The following is a 19,523-nucleotide window of genomic DNA, read 5'->3' as shown; positions in this document are numbered from 1 at the left end:
TTACCTTGTACCTGTGGCAAAAAAAGGGTCACCCAGAAGCAAGCCATGTCTGAAGGCTGCTTCTCTCTGCTGACACCTGACACAAGCAGTCCCCCTGCCGTGTGGTGCTTCCGGCGCCCTGGCTAGTCCGAGGTAGGGGCCCTCCCGCTACCTGCATCGGACTACCATGACTGGGAAATCTTCCATAATCTTCAACCTTCTTCATGAGGTCTTGTCTGAAGAGGTTACCCTGTCAGGGACAGGAAACCAACTGACGGAGGAGAGAGGTGCCGCCCTTTTATGTCTGAAGGTTTCCTGTCCCTGAAGGGCGGATCCCCTCTCTCGTGGTGCTGTCATGGCGACTGAATAAAAAAAAGATTTTTTATTTTCACGGCTCTGCGTTGTAAACTGTAGTGAAACACTTGGGGGTTCAAAGTTCTCACAACACATCTAGATAAGTTCCTTGGGGGGTCTAGTTTCCGATATGGGGTCACTTGTGGGGGGTTTGTACTATTTGGGTACATCAGGGGCTCTGCAAATGCAACGTGACGCCTGCAGACCAATCCATTTAAGTCTGCATTCCAAATGGCGCTCCTTCCCTTCCGAGCTCTGTCATGCGCCCAAACAGTGGTTCCCCCCCACATATGGGGTATCAGCATACTCAGGACAAATTGGACAACAACGTTTGAGGTCCAATTTATCCTGATACCCTTGTGAAAATACAAAACTGGGGGCTAAAAATCATTTTTGTGAAAAAAAAAAGAATTTTTATTTTTACGGCTCTGCATTATAAACTTCTGTGAAGCACTTGTTGGGTCAAAGTGCTCACCACACATCTAGATAAGTTCCTTAGGGGGTCTACTTTCCAAAATGGTGTCACTTGTGGGGGGTTTCAATGTTTAGGCACATCAGGGGCTCTGCAAACGCAACATGGCATCCCATCTTAATTCCAGTCAATTTTGCATTGAAAAGTAAAATAGCGCTCCTTCCCTTCCGAGCTCTTCTATGCGCCCAAACAGTGGTTTACCCCCACATATGGGGTATCGTCGTACTCAGGACAAATTGCACAACAACTTTTGTGGTCTAATTTCTTCTCTTACCCTTGGGGAAATAAAAACATAGGGGCGAAAAGATCATTTTTGTGAAAAAATATGATTTTTTTATTTTTACGGCTCTGCATTATAAACTTCTGTGAAGCACTTGTTGGGTCAAAGTGCTCACCACACATCTAGATAAGTTCCTTAGGGGGTCTACTTTCCAAAATGGTGTCACTTGTGGGGGGTTTCAATGTTTAAGCACATCAGGGGCTCTCCAAATGCAACATGGCGTCCCATCTCAATTCCAGTCAATTTTGCATTGAAAAGTCAAATGGCGCTCCTTCCCTTCCGAGCTCTGCCCTGCGCCCAAACAATGGTTTACACCCACATATGGGGTATCAGCGTACTCAGGACAAATTGCACAACAATTTTTGAGGTCCAATTTCTTCTCTTACTCTTGGGAAAATAAAAAATTGGGGGCGAAAAGATCATTTTTGTGAAAAAATATGATTTTTTATTTTTACCGCTCTGCATTATAAACTTCTGTGAAGCACTTGTTGGGTCAAAGTGCTCACCACACATCTAGATAAGTTCCTTAGGGGGTCTACTTTCCAAAATGGTGTCACTTGTGGGGGGTTTCAATGTTTAGGCACATCAGGGGCTCTCCAAATGCAACATGGCGTCCCATCTCAATTCCAGTCAATTTTGCATTGAAAAGTCAAATGGCGCTCCTTTCCTTCCGAGCTCTGCCATGCGCCCAAACAGTGGATTACCCCCACATATGGGGTATCAGCGTACTCAGGACAAATTGTACAACAAATTGGGGGGTCTATTTTCTCCTGTTACCCTTGGTAAAATAAAACAAATTGGATCTGAAATATATTTTGTGTGAAAAAAAGTTAAATGTTCATTTTTATTTAAACATTCCAAAAATTCCTGTGAAACACCTGAAGGGTTAATAAACTTCTTGAAATTGGTTTTGAGTACCTTGAGGGGTGCAGTTTTTAGAATGGTGTCACACTTGGGTATTTTCTATCATATAGACCCGTCAAAATGACTTCAAATGAGATGTGGTCCCTAAAAAAAAATGGTGTTGTAAAAATGAGAAATTGCTGGTCAACTTTTAACCCTTATAACTCCGTCACAAAAAAAAATTTTGGTTCCAAAATTGTGCGGATGTAAAGTAGACATGTGGGAAATGTTACTTATTAAGTATTTTGCATGACATAAGTCTGTGATTTAAGGGCATAAAAATTAAAAGTTGGAAAATTGCGAAATTTTCAAAATTTTTGCCAAATATTCATTTTTTTCACAAATAAACTCAAGTTATATCGAAGAAATTTTACCACTATCATGAAGTACAATATGTCACGAGAAAACAATGTCAGAATCGCCAAGATCCGTTGAAGCGTTCCAGAGTTATAACCTCATAAAGGGACAGTGGTCAGAATTGTAAAAATTGGCCCGGTCATTAACGTGCAAACCACCCTCGGGGCTTAAGGGGTTAAGGGACACTGAGGATGACGTAGGACATCCACAAGAAGCAGGGCAAGAGGGTGACGATTGCGTGGAAAGAGGAGGCGAGGCGGCCATCAGACAAGACCGCGCCATATAAGGGGAATGTAAAAGGTATTTTTGTGGGTATGCAAAGGCGGTTGGGGGGGATTATATGGAGGTTGTTCAACTACCGGAAGGACTCATTCACACGTCTGTATTTTTGATCAGTATTTTGTATGCCAAAAACCATGAGTGGAACTTGCAGAGAAAAACTATAATTGAAACACTGACACCTGTTTTGTGTTTTGGAGACACTCCTGGTTTTGGTATACAAATACTGATCAAAAATATTGACATGTGAACGAGTTCTCAAGGTGGTGACCTTGGTTTATATTGGGAAAACCTAGTGACAGGTTCCCTTTAAAAGATTGCTGCAGCTAAAATAGAAGGTATTAAGTTTACAGGGGTCAAAGAGGAAGTCTACAAGTGATCTTGGGAAGAACACAGTCTGTTAGTCATCATTGTACATTCGCCACTGAACCCCAGGAACATTTCTTATTGTTATCACCCCTCTTTCCAATTAGAGAGGATATATCGGTTATATCAACTAAAGGTGTTTGAGGATTAGCAATTCTACATTTTATAATCCCCAGTGCCTAGTTAGGCCATGTGTTGGTGCATTTGGATCACTGAGATAAAGAGATATAAATCATGACGATTATACATGTAGACAGACGTAACTCACATGAAAAAAATACTGCATATCTTAAAATTTTCATTAAAATCAGATGTCCTAGGTTCCCATCTAGCATCTCAGCAGCAGAGATCCACAATATCTGCAGTGACATTTACCTCTGCAGATAAAGTTTTGAAGAAGCTGCACAATTCAACCTTAACAGGCAAGGACACTAATGCTAAAACAACTTATGGGATCAAATCCTTAAAAGTGAGTTTTTTAACTGCTGCAAAAACAAAATAAATAAATAAAGGCTTCGTGGTGCCCTAAAAAGTCCAGCAAGTGCCCAGACAGTCTCTTACCGAGGAGTCAAATAGAGGATCAGTTCATCACCAGTTCAGAGCTTGCTCAGGAATGGCAGCAGGCAGGCAGGTAGCAGTACATCTGCATGCAGTGAGGAAAAGGCTTTCGGAGGCAGCCTGGTGTCCAGAAGAGCAACAAAGCAGCCACATCTCTCCAAGAACAACATCAAGAACAGACTGACATTCAGCAGAAACTACAAGTATAGGAAGGCAGAGGACTATAGGTAAACTTTTTCTCTGATGAAGCCCCCTTCAGACCCTTTGGGGCATCTGTAAAAATTATTGAAGAAGAGGAGTGCTACCATGAGTCCTGTGTCATGCCAATAGTAAAGCATCCTGAGACCATTCATATGTGGAGATGCTTTTCATCCTAGGAGTGAACGCATTTGCAATTTTGCCTAAGAACACAGCCATGAATAAAGAATGTGATCTAAACATCCTCCAAGAACTTCTCTCAATGATCCATGAGCAATTTGGTGATGAACGATGCTTTTTTCCAGAATGGTGGACACCATGGCAAAAGCGATAACGCACTGGCTCGGCGAACAAAACATTAAGGCTGTGTGCCCACATTGCGTTTATGCGTTTCCGCTGCAGCAGAAACACTTAAAAAATGCATTCCTATGGGATTCCGCAGTTGCTGTGCCCATGCTGCGGATTTTCCTGCTGCGGAATCGCATAGTGGTAAAATCCGCAGCATGTTCATTATTTCTGCAGAATCGCAGCGATTCCGCCGCCATAGGATTGCATTGAAACGCTCACTTTACGCATGTGGCTATGCCCACCATGCGTAAAGTGAGCGCTTCATATGCGGATGGTACCCAGGGTTTGGAGGAGAGGAGACTCTCCTTCAGGCCCTGGGTACAATATTCCTGTAAAAAAAAAAAAAAGAATTAAAATAAAAAATAGGGATATACTTACCTTCTGATGGCCCCCGGAGTCCTCCCGACTCTCAGCAGTGCATAGGCAGCATCAATACTAAAAAGTTGGTCACAATTGTCAATCACTATGCTTGACAAGTGTGACCAACCTGTCACTTTTCCAAGCGATGCTTCAAATCGCGTGTAAAGTGCAAGCATTCTGCAAGCTAAAAATTCTTGCAAAACGCTTGAATTCCACATGCGTTTTACCCATGGCAGGGCGTTGCGGAAATGCTGTGGACATTTCCGCAGCATTTCTGCAACGTGGGCACATAGCCTAACATTTTGTGTCTATGGCCAGGAAACGTCCCAAATCTCCATCCAATTGAGAACCTCTAGTCAATCCTCAAAAACCGTTTGGATAAACAAAAGCACAGAAATTGTGATAAACTCCAAGCATTGGGTGTAAGAGTGGAGGACCATCAGTCAGGAGTTAGCCCAGAAGCAGATATCCACCTGCCAGGGCAAAAGTCTTGAAAAATAAGGGTTAACAAATTTGGTGCATTTATCAAGAAAACTTTAAAAAGTTATGATGACATTTTTGATAATTGTATTTCTGTAACCATAGAAACATCTGACAACAAGAGCTAAAACAAACTGAAGCAGCAAACTTTGTGAAAAACAAAATTAGTGTCAGTAGTAACTCTTTAGCCATCTCTGTACTGTACACTATACTTTCTCTCTTTAAAGGTTTTTTTTTTCTTCTTTTAATCCAAAGCTATTAATGGAACCTAAACTGCTTTTAAGCTTAAAGTAATCCTGACTATTACATAACATTACGCTTTGGCTGAGGGTGCCTGCGTTCTGTATGTGGAGAACAGAACAAGCCATGGAAATACATCTCGGTGGTGGCTTATCTCCAGGAAGAACAAAAAAGAAAGAAAAAAAAAAAAAAGTTTTTGGATTTAAAAATGCCCAATTCTAATGTCCCCCGACATCTGTGTCGATTTGGGAGCTCCGCTCACCGTACACATCAGAAATTCAATCATTCAGAAATGTATGAGTATGGATGTATAATTGGAATTTTGTCATATAGGACTTTTAGGTTTATGTAAAAAGTGTGAAAAGTAAGTATGGCTTCAAGAGAGTCTCTGAAGGCACGAAAATGGAGTTATAGCCTATGTCACGGTTCGGATACCTGTATCATTCCCACCACTCACACCAATTTGTCATGAACCGAGGTTGTTAGGTTGCCCCTGGTTCTTTCTGAAGGGGATTTATCTATATCCCACTTCTAGTTTGGAACTTGCAGCTTTGGCGCCCCCCTTACCCTCAGGTCAGACCAGGTACTGCACATAGGATAATTAGTCGCCAGAAAGGCTGCCTTCCTTTGTACTGGCTAATGGGCACACTGCAGCGAGGGCGATATAAATACTCCCACTCAGGCGGGAACAATGATTATCAATGCCGCCAGTAGCTATAAAGACTCCCAACTGCACAGGATAAATCCGCTGCCACCAGCTCCAATTTCTTAATTATTAACGGGTCCAGAGCCAACCCAGATTAGTAGAGCAATTCACTTCAGAGGACGTGACCGTACATTATAGAGCAAGGAGAGCCAAGCTAGTAATTTTATATTTTACTCCAAAAAAGGTAGGCAGTGTTTACAGAGGTATAAAAAGATATTATAAAGACAACAAATATCATATGTACAATATAATTACAAATAAAATGGGATTACAGTTGAAAAACACTTACATTTCGTTATGTTATATCATCTCATGGCTGACCGTGTGCTGTGGGGGAAGGGCGAGCATATATCCAAATTCATCACCCCTGTATAGCAGCTAGACCCCAGATAAGACACGTGAAGACTGCGGCTTCACTCACTTATTTCCTAGCCTAAAACCAAAGCCCTCCCCCTGTGGTGACCTCACTTAGAGGCTGAATCCCCCCTTTTCTTAGAGTTATGGCACGCATTTGTATGCCTAGCTCGCTGTACGAACCTTGTATATGAAAGACACAATGATCAGGATGTGCACCACGTCGAGGGGATTCTTTAAAGTGTAAACACGGCGTAGTTACAAGACCCGCTTACGGAGAAACCCGCTCCTTGCACTCATTGGGTTTAGCTTCCAGTGATTTCAGGGGGTTATAGATCTCTCGATGGACATCCGGAATATATAATCCTTATACCTCTAGCCCTGATCGGTGCCAATATCTATATATATATATATATATATATATATATATATATATATATATATATATATATATATATATATATATATATATATATATATATATATAATTGTCTAAGGGTTTTTCTGTCTGTCCTGGAAATCCCGCGTCTCTGGCGGCCTCGACGGGCACAGCATGGCAACGATGATGTCATAAAGGTTGCCTCGACCAATCAGCGACGGGCACAGTCTGCCGCGAATTCGCCTCGACCAATCAGCGACGGGAACAGTATCGACGTAGATGTCATAATGGTTGCCATGGCGACGATGATGTCATAAAGGTTGCCTCGACCAATCAGCGACGGGCACAGTCTGCAGCGAATTCTGGAATCATCATTGTCCATATACTATGGAGACATGCATATTCTAGAACACCCGATGAGTTAGAATCGGGCCACAGTCCGCACAGTCTGCCGTGAATTCTGGAATCACCATTGTCCATATACTACGGTACTACGGACACATGCATATTCTAGAATACCCGATGCGTTAGAATCGGGCCACAATCTAGTGTATATATATATATATATATATATATATATATATATATATATATATATATATATATATATATATATATATATATATATAACCTTCAAAGAACAATAGAAGCTCATGCGTTCTATGAGTTTTAGCCAGTATCAGATGGGAGGGGGAATGAGTAGGGTAGGGAGACTTGTCTGCCGCAGCACAGAGCCATAAAAATACTTGAGGGGGGAAAGGAGTGGTTTAGGATTCCACTGTGCTAGCAGGCAGAGAAAAGAAGGGGGGGGGGTCGAATCTGCAGCGGGTGTCTGTCCTCCATTCTTGGATGTAGCAGAGCTCAGTGTGCGCGATAGACAAATACCTCATGTTCCTGACAGCCTAGATCAGGTAAAAGGAGGTGGGGTCCTCTAAAAAAACAACAAAACATTTGATGCTAGATGATTAACCACAACAACATTTTACTATTCCTTATACCAAAAGCCATAACTAAAGGCCATGTTATGTTGACTTTCCCTTACAGAAACATTGGCATTGTTCAGTCCAGTTGCACATTCATTTGTATCATGGGGTGCAGCCAAATCAGTTGTCATCTTTGTATATCTTCTCAGCAACTAACGCCAAAACTACCACTTTGTTATGGAGTCAATTTGCTGACTAATTTATAATACAGTAGTCCGCTTCTGATAACCAAAATGGAAGATTTAGATATTTCTTCCACACCTTTTCCTCTGGGAAGAGGAATCCATTAACTCTATCCTCTCTCCCCAGCATTACGGTATTTGCTTCTGACAATAAGAATATGGTCATCATTAAACATTAAAAGGTATTACAATAGCAGATAGAACTGATAACATTGAACTACATGCAGATATTATCATTTTTATGGACCAGGTTGAGGATACCCTTCCTCAGGCCATATGCACCACAGATAAATTAAGTGAGTATTCCGGTCTCTATAAATTGGGATAAATCATTGCTTATGTCTGTCTCATGTCACGGCTGACAATCTAGAAACGCCATCATCTTTACCCGGGGTGACCAACTTTATATATCTAGGTGCTGGTATTCAGAAGATAGTAGAATTGACCTTTTAACTAATACGTTTGGCATAACCTAATAAGGGGAACGCAAGTTTTTTGAGAGGGAAACTATCACTGTGTCAGGCTGAATAAACTTAATCAAAAATGATATTACTATCCAACTTTAGTTCTATATTGCAGCACAGAGCGGTATGAGTCTCCAATTTCTTTTTTGCATCTCAATTTCACCGATATCCACATTTATTTGGGGTAGCACCAGGACAAAAACTATTCACTCTTCAGAGACCAAAAAAATGGAGGCGAGGCATTGCCAGACTTTTCTGTACTATCTAAAGGGTCAACTTAAGGCACTTCATAGCGGGATGCCTGACTTCAAATTCAGAGAATCATCTGGCACGAGCAGCTTGTATTTTTGGAATGAAATAAATCTACTGCCCCAGAATAGTTACCCTTTCTTAAACTAGCATGTTCAGTGTGGAGACAGGCCAACAATAAAGTAGGTTTTACTCAGGTTATAGCTGAAATGCCAATATGGAGGAATACATATTTCTTGGCACTGATGGAATGGAACATCCATCTGCCCTTTTCTGGATCGCTTGCAATGTTTGCTCGTTGAAAGATATTTACGAAGGAAATATACTAATGTCTTTTGAGCAGATGCAACTTAAATTCTAGACTCCAAGGTCCACGTTCTTCAGCCTTTTTCAGCTCAGGGCGCCACTTGAATCCCATTAGCCCAATCTGAATACGAATAGATCTATTTCAACATTTCCCTTATTAGGTATTCTTAAATCTCAGCGTCCACAAGGGCTTCTATCCAATTTAAATACACATATGCGATCAACAGGCTTGGATCTAAATCCACTGATTGTGAGGGATAGATGGAGACCAACGATTCCTAATATTCAAGAGGAGAAACGGGAGGGGATTCTGGAGTCTCCTACTCTCATTTCGCCTTCCTCCAATAACAAAATGATTCAACTTCTATATTATCCATCAGTCATATCTTATCCCTCAAGTTATTCCGAATGGGGCCGTCTCCCACATTGGAATGTCTGCGGTGTCATACCCCAAATGCAGACTTTGCACAAATTTTAGATTGTCCAAATGGTTTCATCCTTTTGGAGTGAGACTATTCTTACCCTCCTTAATATATTCCAGTTTTGCGTGATGCACTAATTTGTCTGTTTGGGGTACAAGATGAAGATATCTGGGATCACTATTAAGATCTTCTTGTGGGAAACATTATTTCTTGCCAGGAAGCTACTGGAATGTGCTGGATGGGTAACTCACAACCTACGTTACAATCATGGATTACACTAGTTAATTCAATAATCCCATATGAAAAAATGGTCTATCAAAATAGAGGATGTCTTAATTTTCTAGGATTGGGGACTTTATAAGTCCCTCAAAGTCACTTTAAAAATAAATGGGTGTTAAGTGTCGAGTTCCCGCCGCTGCACAGGGGGAATCTCGAATCACCTCCGCTGCGGTCTCTCATTCTCCTCCAGCCGCAGTGGAGCCTGCTCAGCAGAGACGTCGGTCCCAGCGTCTGGCTCAGACAGATACTGCGCGTTTGGTTACTGCTGCCCTTCCAGGTTCAGCCATTATAACCAGTACTGATCAGCGGCGAGCAGGCGCTCCTGGGACTAAGTCCTGCTTTTCTTCTTCTGAGCATGCTCAAGGGAAGACCTCTCATTGGAGGCTGGGGGGGGGTCACACTCTCAGGTCCTGTAGCTGCTCCTATTGGACCACTAGGAAGGTCCCAGAGAGCTACAGCTATAAAAGGTTCGCATGGCCATGTGCTAGTATAAACCTGTTATCGTGTGTGAGGTTGTATGCCTGTTCTGGTGATTGCTCCTTAATCATTCCCATTCCTTGTGATGTTGAATGCTCGCGAATGTTGGAGCTACCTAGCGCCTGACAGTGCTAACCTATACACAAGAGCACGATCCTTACAGCGTCTAACCAGCAGTGACCACCAGTGCGGCGCTGTACGCACTCTGTGCATCAATCTCTAATTACTCCTGACAACCGGTCATTGTAGGGTGGGAACTCCCGCGTGATCTCAGCATCTGACACAGGGCGACCTCAGGCGCGGGCTCAAAAGCCACCGAGGGTCAGAGCGAGATCAATCACCAGCATAGTGGGGGTGAATTGCAGGGATCCCTTGCTGCACAAGGTGGCTCCTTTAGTTACAAACGCCATGGGTGTGACAGGTTCCCTTTAATCAATATGTTTTTGTCTTTGTTTTTTTCTGTTTGGTAGCTAGTGTGAACGTGCCCTTATATGCGGCATGCACACCAATTTACATCTCAGTTCATACCTTTGGGTTTTTTGTTTTTAAGATATACAGTATGTAAAATAGGGGGGGAAGCAGGTCAATGAGGGATCAGTGACCTGTCATAAGTAATATACATATACATATACAGACACATACATACACACAGAGCACCACATAAAGACCCCCCCACAGCCTGCCCCAAAACACGAGAATCTCATTAACTGAAAATTACAAATAAAGATTAAAACAACCACAAGACGGATTCCATCAAACAAGGTATAATTTTAATCAGTACCACGGTGCCAACCTGACACGGTCTGTAGGTTACTCCGCACAATCCAGCTGACAGGTTCCTTTTAAAAATCAATCCAACCACTGGGACCCAAACTTAATCACAGCTCCATCCATTCCCTCTGTGGCTACCGAAGCACTGCGCTGTTTTTTCCAGCAGCCTATAGAGAATGAATGGAGCGGTTGTCGAGCGTCCAACCAGCTGCTCCATTTTGTACTAGAGATAAAAGTGCCCCAAATACAATAAAAATACCCCCACTGATCAGCAGAATGGGGTCTCAGCGGCCAGACCCCAATCAGTAACTTTATCACCTATTTGGGGTTGTACAGAGGATACAGGTTAAGCACAAAGTGTGCAATACAACAAAACCAATAAACTGCATAGAGAAATAATGAATTCCAGATTAGAAACTTGAATTTACACATTAACATGCATTACGTAAGTGGGAGACTGGGTGTAAGCTTTATCCCCATTATCCCCTAAGCGTTACATAACGAATGAGTACCACTATGGAGCAGGCTTAGGAACGGAGCTCGCTGCACAGAGGGCAGATGCAGGTTGGGGCACAGCACTACTAGTAACTTATTAAAAGTCACTGTCAATGATGGTAGTATTGAGGAGCAGTAATCTGGTCCAGATGCTCAAAATTCACACCCCCAACACACACAATCATAGTTTTTTTAAAGACTGAAGGACCCCATCTCTGCCATGTCGGTTCTCCTGTGAAGTGCTGCCATAGGCTATACAGGAGATCATGATAACATTTTGTTTTAAAGAAAGGCAAGTAAATTTAAAAAAAAAAAAGTTATAGATCTTAAAAAAAAAAAAAAAAAAAGTGAGGAAAAAGTGAAAATGCAAGCAGCATCTGTAAGGGGTTATATTTTTAAATTATAAAAATAAGAAAAATGACACGCAATTTCTTATCAACAATTATAATACTAAGGAAAATCGGTAAAAAAGAAAAAAATAATAATTTAAACAATTAATCTAGGAAATCTGTTAGACCCTGTGGAGTTTATATTGGAAGTTTTCTACCTGCTTTTTCCCTGAAAATGCCATCTTCATGTTTATTGTACATTTTCTACAAACTGTTTTGTAAAAAAAAAAGATGCTACAAAAGTATGGAAACTACTTCAAATAATTACTCCCGTATGACCATATGATACTACATACCGTAATATTTGATAGCTTGGTACCTATCAGGTGACAACAATTCTGGATTTTACAGTATCAGTAAAATACAAAGTTTTTAGCAATTTAAGTCTACTACTCACTATTTTTTTCTTCTGTGCTTTTAAGTCTTCGAGTGCATCATCTAAAAAGAAGGTATAAACAATGTTGAGTTGATCTGCTGTCGTGCTGTGATTTTTATGCTGTAAACTCAAGTTATTTGTAGGTTTTAAATTTTCCCTCAAATGAATTGCAATTTAGAACAAGAATTGTTAAACCAAGGCAGCCAACCTAGAGACTGGACTCATGGAAGTCATCAGATTTCTGTGCTCCACTATGCACAACTATGGACGCAAAAGAATTCATGAGGAGAAAAAGCCAACTTATCCCCCTCTAGACCTCTATTTATATCAAACATTATTTAGGCAGGACCCCAAAATGACTAAGAAATGTGATCTGACGGACCATGGAATGATTGAGAGCAGTGACAGATATGTGATTATTGCATCTCAGACTCTGGTAAGGTTATGGGATTTGCAAGCACAACAGTCCTGACAATGATGCAAATAAAAAGGCTCTTCTGTAAAGGTGTCACAGAGGCAAACCACGCCAAAATCTGAAACCACTAAAAGGCGGCCTGGTCTAACATCTTGATTTTGTAGCTGGCACTAACAAAATCATTCAGGATGGTGATGGTGGTCTAATATTGTACATAATGCGACCATTTACAGCAAATATGTCAGCAGGTTTTGCTATGTAATCCAAGAGCAGCATGAAGTAGGGGCAGGTAGCCAGATACCAGCAATGTGTCACTTACTAGGCTGTGTGCAGTGTTTTATCAACAGGAGATTATCACTGCAGGACTAGAGGTCGAATGTAAGTTAGTCAGGACAGTGTTTACCCCGCCTCCACCACTGATTGGCAGCTTGATGACAATGTACACAGGGAGCTACCAATCAGGAGTGTGGGCGGGGTTATACACAACTCCGTATTCTGAGCACTGGTACATCTACAGCAGAGAAACTAGAGATTCTATCAAAATGTTAGCAAGCAGCCCAGTAAGTGATACATCGCTGGAATCAGTGTCTCGGCCCCTTCATCATGCTTCTCTCAGATTCTATAATAAAACAAAGCATGCTGACGAATTCCCTTTCATGTCTAACTGAACCTTGCTTAAAATGTCACAGACTCTTTGCATAGTTGCTGAAAGCTGACATTTCTTCACGGCCACCGTACTCTATAGCCAGTGGAATAATGGAGCAATCGATATCTCAAGCTACACAGGTGTCAAAAGCAAGTTCAATCTGTTCTAGTGAAAAGTCAACAGATCTTCCAACAAACACTTATTCGGATGTAGTAGAGGGGCAATTTTAGTCATCCAACATATACAAGAAATGAGAAAGGAACTTACTATTTCTTTCTGTACGCTTGGAGAACCATATAATCAGTAGCGTTCTAGTAAACCATATTCTGTGAGGAAAATGTAAAATTAATAGAAAATTATGGGACAAAAAAGGACGATAACTGTCGATATGATATTGCAAACAAAAAACACAAGAAAACTGGAGCGCTGGGACTATGAGTGGAGTAAATTTATATACTACCAGTAGTGATGAGCGAGCATGCTCAGATAAGGTGTTATCCGAGCATGCTCATGTGCTAAAAGAGTATCTTCAGCGTGCTCAGATACTATACTTAAGTCGCCGCGGCTGCATGTCTCGACAGCTGCAACGCTTGCAGGCATTGTTGGTTTCTTAGGCAATCCCTGCATGTGTTGCGGCTGCTGTAACATCTGTGAGACATGCAGGCACAGAGACTTGAGCTTATTATTCGAGCACGCCAAAGATACTCGCACACGAGCACTTGGATGACACCTTATCTGAGCAGAAATGCTCGCTCATCACCAACTACCATCCTAAAAGAAAAAAAAAAAAAAAAAAAATAGAATCTTTTAAATTAGAACACTGTCACACTGTACCCATATTGCACACTGAGTACGTAGCACTATATTGCACACATAGCATGCCAGAAAGAAAAAGGTCCATTGCTCTGGCTGTACACGCACGCTAAAAGTGGAGCAACCCAAGAGGGAGACCTTCCACTATTCATTAACGAATACCAAAAGAAACCCAAACACGTGGGCAGTAGTAGCACATTTATAAAACATATGGTATCTAAACCTAATCTGGACCATTAGATTTTTCTTGTAAGTTCAACTCAAAAGGAGCAGTAAGTTATACAGCCACCAAAATGAAGCGAACAATCAATAAATTAAAAATATTTGTTTATTGAAAAGAATTGAAAATATATATAAAAAAGGCCACATGTCCATTATACACATAAACATACCCCAGAGAGGGAAACACCAACAGGCCAAATAATCCCAAACAATATTCAATTAAGTTTAATGAGATCATGAAGTATTATACACCCCGCTGATCACACCTGAGATACAAAATGAACACTCAAATACAGATTTGCAATAACAAATTCAATAAGTGCTAAAAGCATCCATTCTGTTAATTTTGCAATAAAAATAATGTATGCATATTCACATTAAATCCAAGTGTGATCATTTAAATAAGATGTAAATCAAACATGAAAGAGTCAGCCCATTCAAGAAAATCCATATTAGAAAAGAATGGGTGACATTACCTCTTTAAATAGTGCAATAGTGGCCCTCTGCGCCCCGACGCTCGTTTTGCCCTTCTGCTTCTTCCGGGGGCTTTTCAATAAATAATTACCGTATTTTTAATTTATTGATGGTTCGTTTCATTTTGGTGGCTGTATAACTTACTGCTCCTTTTGAGTTGTATTTATTATTTGAAGGGTCATTTGGTATATATATATTTTTTTTTTATTATTTACCGTATATACTCGAGTATAAGCCGAGATTTTCAGCTCATTTTTTTGGGCTGAAAGTCCCCCTCTCGGCTTATACTCGAGTCATACCCGGGGGTCGGCAGGGGAGGGGGGGCGGGGGCTGTCTAATTATACTCACCTACTGCTGGCGCGGTCCCTGCTTCTTCCAGCGCTGCATATTCTTCCTGTACTGAGCGGTCACATGGTCCGGCTCATTACAGTAATGAATATGCGGCTCCACCTCCCATAGAGGTGGAGCCGCATATTCATTTCGGTAATGAGCAGTAACTGTGACCGCTCAATACAGGAAGAAGATGCAGCGCTGGAAGAAGCAGGGACGCGCAGGGACCGCGCCAGCAGTAGGTGAGTATACAGCGATGCGCGATATTTACCGCTCCTCGTTCCGGTGCGGCTCAGTCATCAGCGTCCTCTGGCTGTGACGCTCAGATCAGAGGGCGCGGTGACGTAGTCAGTGCGTGCCCTCTGCTGAACGTCAGTGCTGAAGACGGAGCCACACGAGGAGCAGGTAAATATTGAAAGTGCCGGGGGTCCTGAGCGAAGAGAGGTGAGTGTGATTTTTTTTTTTTTATCGCAGCAAAAGCATATGGGGCAGTGACTGTACGGATCATCTGTATGGGGCCATAACGATTGTGCAGCACTATAAGGGGCAGTGACTGTACGGAGCATCTTATGGGGCCATAACGATTGTGCAGCATTATATGGGGCAAGTGACTGTATGGATGATCTTATGGGGCCATAGCGTTTGTGCAGCATTACATGGGGCAAGTGTCTGTATGGAGCATCTTATGGGGCCCTTATTACCCTTTATGCAGGGTTATATGGGGCATATTTTAATATGGAGCATCTAATGGGGCCCATCAAACTTTATGGAGCATTATATGGGGCTCCTGATTCAATATGGATATTCAAAAACACTTAACCTACTGATGTCTCAATTTTACTTTTATTGGTATCTATTTTTACTTTTGAAATTTACCGGTAGCTGCTACATTTTCCACCCTAGGCTTATACTCGAGTCATTAAGTTTTCCCAGTTTTTTGTGGCAAAATTAGGGGGGTCGGCTTATACTCAGGTCGGCTTATACTCGAGTATATACGGTATTTTTTACTCCAGAATATTGATAAATTGGGGCCATAATGTCCGGTTCTGTCACAACTTGGATTTCTCCACTTGGGAGGTGGGGGGGAGGGGAGAGCAAAGATCTACTGTATTTTCCCCGACAGATATGCATTCATAACTTTAATTTGCATTCTATATTGAAGACACAAAAGCAGTCACCAATATCTACTGTAAATACTGCATAAATACTTTGATTTAATAATTTCACAAAAAGCAATGCAGTAAAAGAAAAAAAAAAATGTGTTGAAGTACTTACATTACTGGGAAAAGCAAAAAAGGAATAATTATTAGCAGTCTTGCTGTCAACCCATTAGGAAGGTACCATAGGTAAACTACGAAACATGTGAGAAGATACAATAATACAGAATAGAGAAGCAGTCTTCCAACCCAAATTTTTCGCAGTTTTTGGTTCTTATCCTGGAATTCTTCTAACGACTGAATCTCCTAAAATTTAAATAAATTAGTTTAGAGGGGGAAAAAAAAAAAAAAACACTACTCAAAAAGTACATGTATTTTATTGCCCTGTGAGCTGTGATAAATAAGAGTGTTCATGTAACAATGCATGAACCGGTCTTCAACCAGCATCTGTATATGCCCAGATACAAAGTGCTACTGAGTGCAGAAAACAGATGAAAGAAGAGGCCAGGAGGAAAGCGTAAAAAGGGAGAACTGGGAAAGGTTACAGTAGTGATGTAAAATTATAGTCCTGTCTAAAAAGATAAATACTTAGGGCACGATTCAAACTGTAGACACTGAGAATTAAACTAATTGTCTGGGTAGTGCATTGCAAAGAACTGGTGAAGCTTGAGAAAAACCTCAAGACAGGAGTGCGGTTCAGGCTATACCCCTCAATAACTGTATACCAGATATGAAAAAAAGTAAATAAGGCTACTTTCACACTAGCGTCGGGCTCGGCCCGTCGCTGTACGTCGGGCCGACGTTCCCGACGCTAGCGTTGTCTCCGCCGCACAACGGGGGCAGCGGATGCATTTTTCCAGCGCATCCGCTGCCCCATTGTGAGGTGCGGGGAGGTGGGGGCGGAGTTCCGGCCGCGCATGCGCGGTCGGAAAAAGCGGACCGTCGTGAGCAAAAAACGTTACATGTAGCGTTTTTTGCTCCCGACGGTCCGCCACTGCACGACGCATCCGTCGCACAACGGGTGCGACGTGTGGCAATCCGTCACAATGCGTCGCTTAATGTTAATCAATGGTGAAAAAAACGCATCCTGCAAACACTTTTGCAGGATGCGTTTTTTCGGCAAAACGACGCATTGTGACGGAATGCAGTTAACGCTAGTGTGAAAGTAGCCCAAGTAGGGGTGCCCAAACTTGCCAATTTGGGCTGGACCAACTGAAACTAAATTTGGGGCTTTGAGCCCCCAAAATAGGTTGTGCAGCCATATGCTGCTGCATTGCAGTGTGAATAGGGTGTACTGGGACAAGCAGTTTCTAATTTGCAGGTTGTAACATCCCCAGTCACCGGCATTTTACTGCAATGTAGCAGTGGCATACAGCAAACTGTCTGTGTGACCTGTATTGCAGCCATAGTGTAAATCACTTCGCATGTTAGGATGTTTGTCTGGCTATCATTTGGTAGATATAGTGGAGAAAAAGGATTGGGCAGGCTGTATTTCAACATGCCTAAACCCTTATTTCAAAGGGGATTAGTGATGAGCGAGTATACTCGTTGCTCGGGTTTTCCCGAGCACGCTCGGGTGATCTGAGTATTTGTTTTTGCTTGGAGATTTAGTTTTCATCGCCTCAGCAGCATGATTTTTGACTGCTGGACAAGGTGAATACATGTAGGAATTCCCTAACAAACAGGCATTACTCACATGTATTCAGCGTATCTGGCAGCCGTAAATCATGCAGGCGATGAAAACTAGATGTCCGAGCATTAACAAATACTCGGAGGTCACCCGAGCGTGCTCGGGAAAACCCGAGCAACGAGTATACTCGCTTATCACTAGTGATAAGCCTCTGGAAGTCGTGTCTGGCGGCAACTGACTCCCTCCTCACCAAGAAGATAGGCAAACGGCTGAAGAGAGCCAGTAAGTGCATGTGAAGGTGTGGCGGGTCAGTACAAATAATGGTCAGCCAACAGCTGTTCACAGTGTGTCGCATCCTACAAGGAGGTCAATAACCGAAAATGGACACTAGACCATATTATCCTATAAATATTTATTCAAAGACATTGAATAACAGCATTTTGATATTAACAATATTTCCATCTAGAATTAAATCAGCTAATTCAATAAATAACATTGGCTGATATTCATAGAATTGTACCTTTTCCATCTTCTCCAAAACTTCAACAGTGGAAGGCTTGGCCTGTCGGGGACAGTCTTAATTATAAATAATGCTGCAAATTAAAGTGCTGTCAATAAAGTACGGTATTCACACTTATATTCAGACTTCATTACAATAAAGCATACTGCCCCAGGAGACAACAAGGCTGCAGCAGAAACATCTTTATCCAAAGAATTTCCCAGCATTTCTTTAGTGTGTTCCAAACCCAATTATCTTGGGTTTAGTCAATCCCACATAGTCTTTCCTACACATTTTAAAAGCTTGAGGAAAAGTAGGAAAAATACTGGGGAGAGTTTGCCCTCTCCCCAACTGTGCTCTTTTGGAACTGTCAAAACTGACGTAAAGTGGTTTACTGATTAAAAAAAAAAAATAAAATTGCGAAAGTGTTTTTTTATTGCGTTTCCCAAAAGAAATGCGGTAAAAAGCAATGACGTACGTACTCCAAAATGTTACCAATAAAATGTACAAATCAGCATGACCAAAACAAGCGGAGATAGTTCCATTAACAAAAAAAAATAATAAAAAGGTTTTAGGTTCCCCAAAAATGGCAATTTAAAAAAAAAAAAAAAAAAACCTTTAATAAGTTCAGAATTTTTTTTAAAAACAGTAAAATTAAACTAAAATATACATTTGCCATTACCCTAATAGTACTGACCCAGAGTTTCATGTCTTAAGGTCATTTTTACTGCACGGTGAACAATGTTAAAACGATTACAAAAAGTTGCATTTTTTTTATAACTAATTATATTGTGAAGTGAATAGTACCATTTAAAACTTAAACTCTTCATGTAAATAACAAGCCCTCATAACGCTATGTAAGAGAGAAAGATAAAGTTATAGCTTTAGGAAGAAAGGTGGTGTGGGGGAGGACGTAAATGTCTGCATCTTTAACAGGTTCAGAAACGGGCCACTTGAGCCCCTCCTGACCAAGCATATTTTGGGAGATATATATCATATATAAAAGTTTTTAATGACTAAAGAATATTCTCATTCATGTATTGAAACAATATTTGCCTCTATTTTTGCAGTACAAGGAGCTTAATTTTAGGTCATTTTTGTATTTTTATTTTCTTGTCTTTTGCCATCGTGAGAAAGTGTAAAGAAAAATAGTAAACACCTGCATCTATTTTCTACCTCAAAAGACCTAGGACCCAGCAATCACAAGATCACTGGGTCCGGAGGAGGATGCACTGTCAGTGCTTCCCAATCTGTATACAAACGAGATTGTACACAGTGAAAAATAAGGCAAATATGCTGCACAATTTTCTGTAAGCCTATCCTCCTATATT

The 19,523-nt window shown here is 41.3% G+C and overlaps 1 protein-coding gene across 1 annotated transcript in view; it reads right to left on the bottom strand.

The window, feature by feature from the left end:
- LNPK (lunapark, ER junction formation factor) overlaps window positions 1-19,523 on the bottom strand; it is a 90,582-nt gene that overhangs the window by 49,417 nt on the left and 21,642 nt on the right. The window contains exons 3-6 of the mRNA XM_077272641.1: window positions 18,214-18,255; window positions 16,182-16,369; window positions 13,335-13,393; window positions 12,028-12,068 (exon numbers count right to left, since the gene is read on the bottom strand). Coding sequence (XP_077128756.1) covers window positions 12,028-12,068; window positions 13,335-13,393; window positions 16,182-16,369; window positions 18,214-18,255 — 330 coding nt within the window. The remainder of the gene's footprint in view (window positions 1-12,027; window positions 12,069-13,334; window positions 13,394-16,181; window positions 16,370-18,213; window positions 18,256-19,523) is intronic.

The sequence above is a fragment of the Ranitomeya variabilis genome, chromosome 7, assembly GCF_051348905.1.
Source record: "Ranitomeya variabilis isolate aRanVar5 chromosome 7, aRanVar5.hap1, whole genome shotgun sequence".
In the NCBI taxonomy this organism is placed as follows: domain Eukaryota; kingdom Metazoa; phylum Chordata; class Amphibia; order Anura; family Dendrobatidae; genus Ranitomeya; species Ranitomeya variabilis.
Note: the sequence above shows the minus strand (reverse complement) of the source record. Positions and strands in the feature narration are given on the sequence as shown.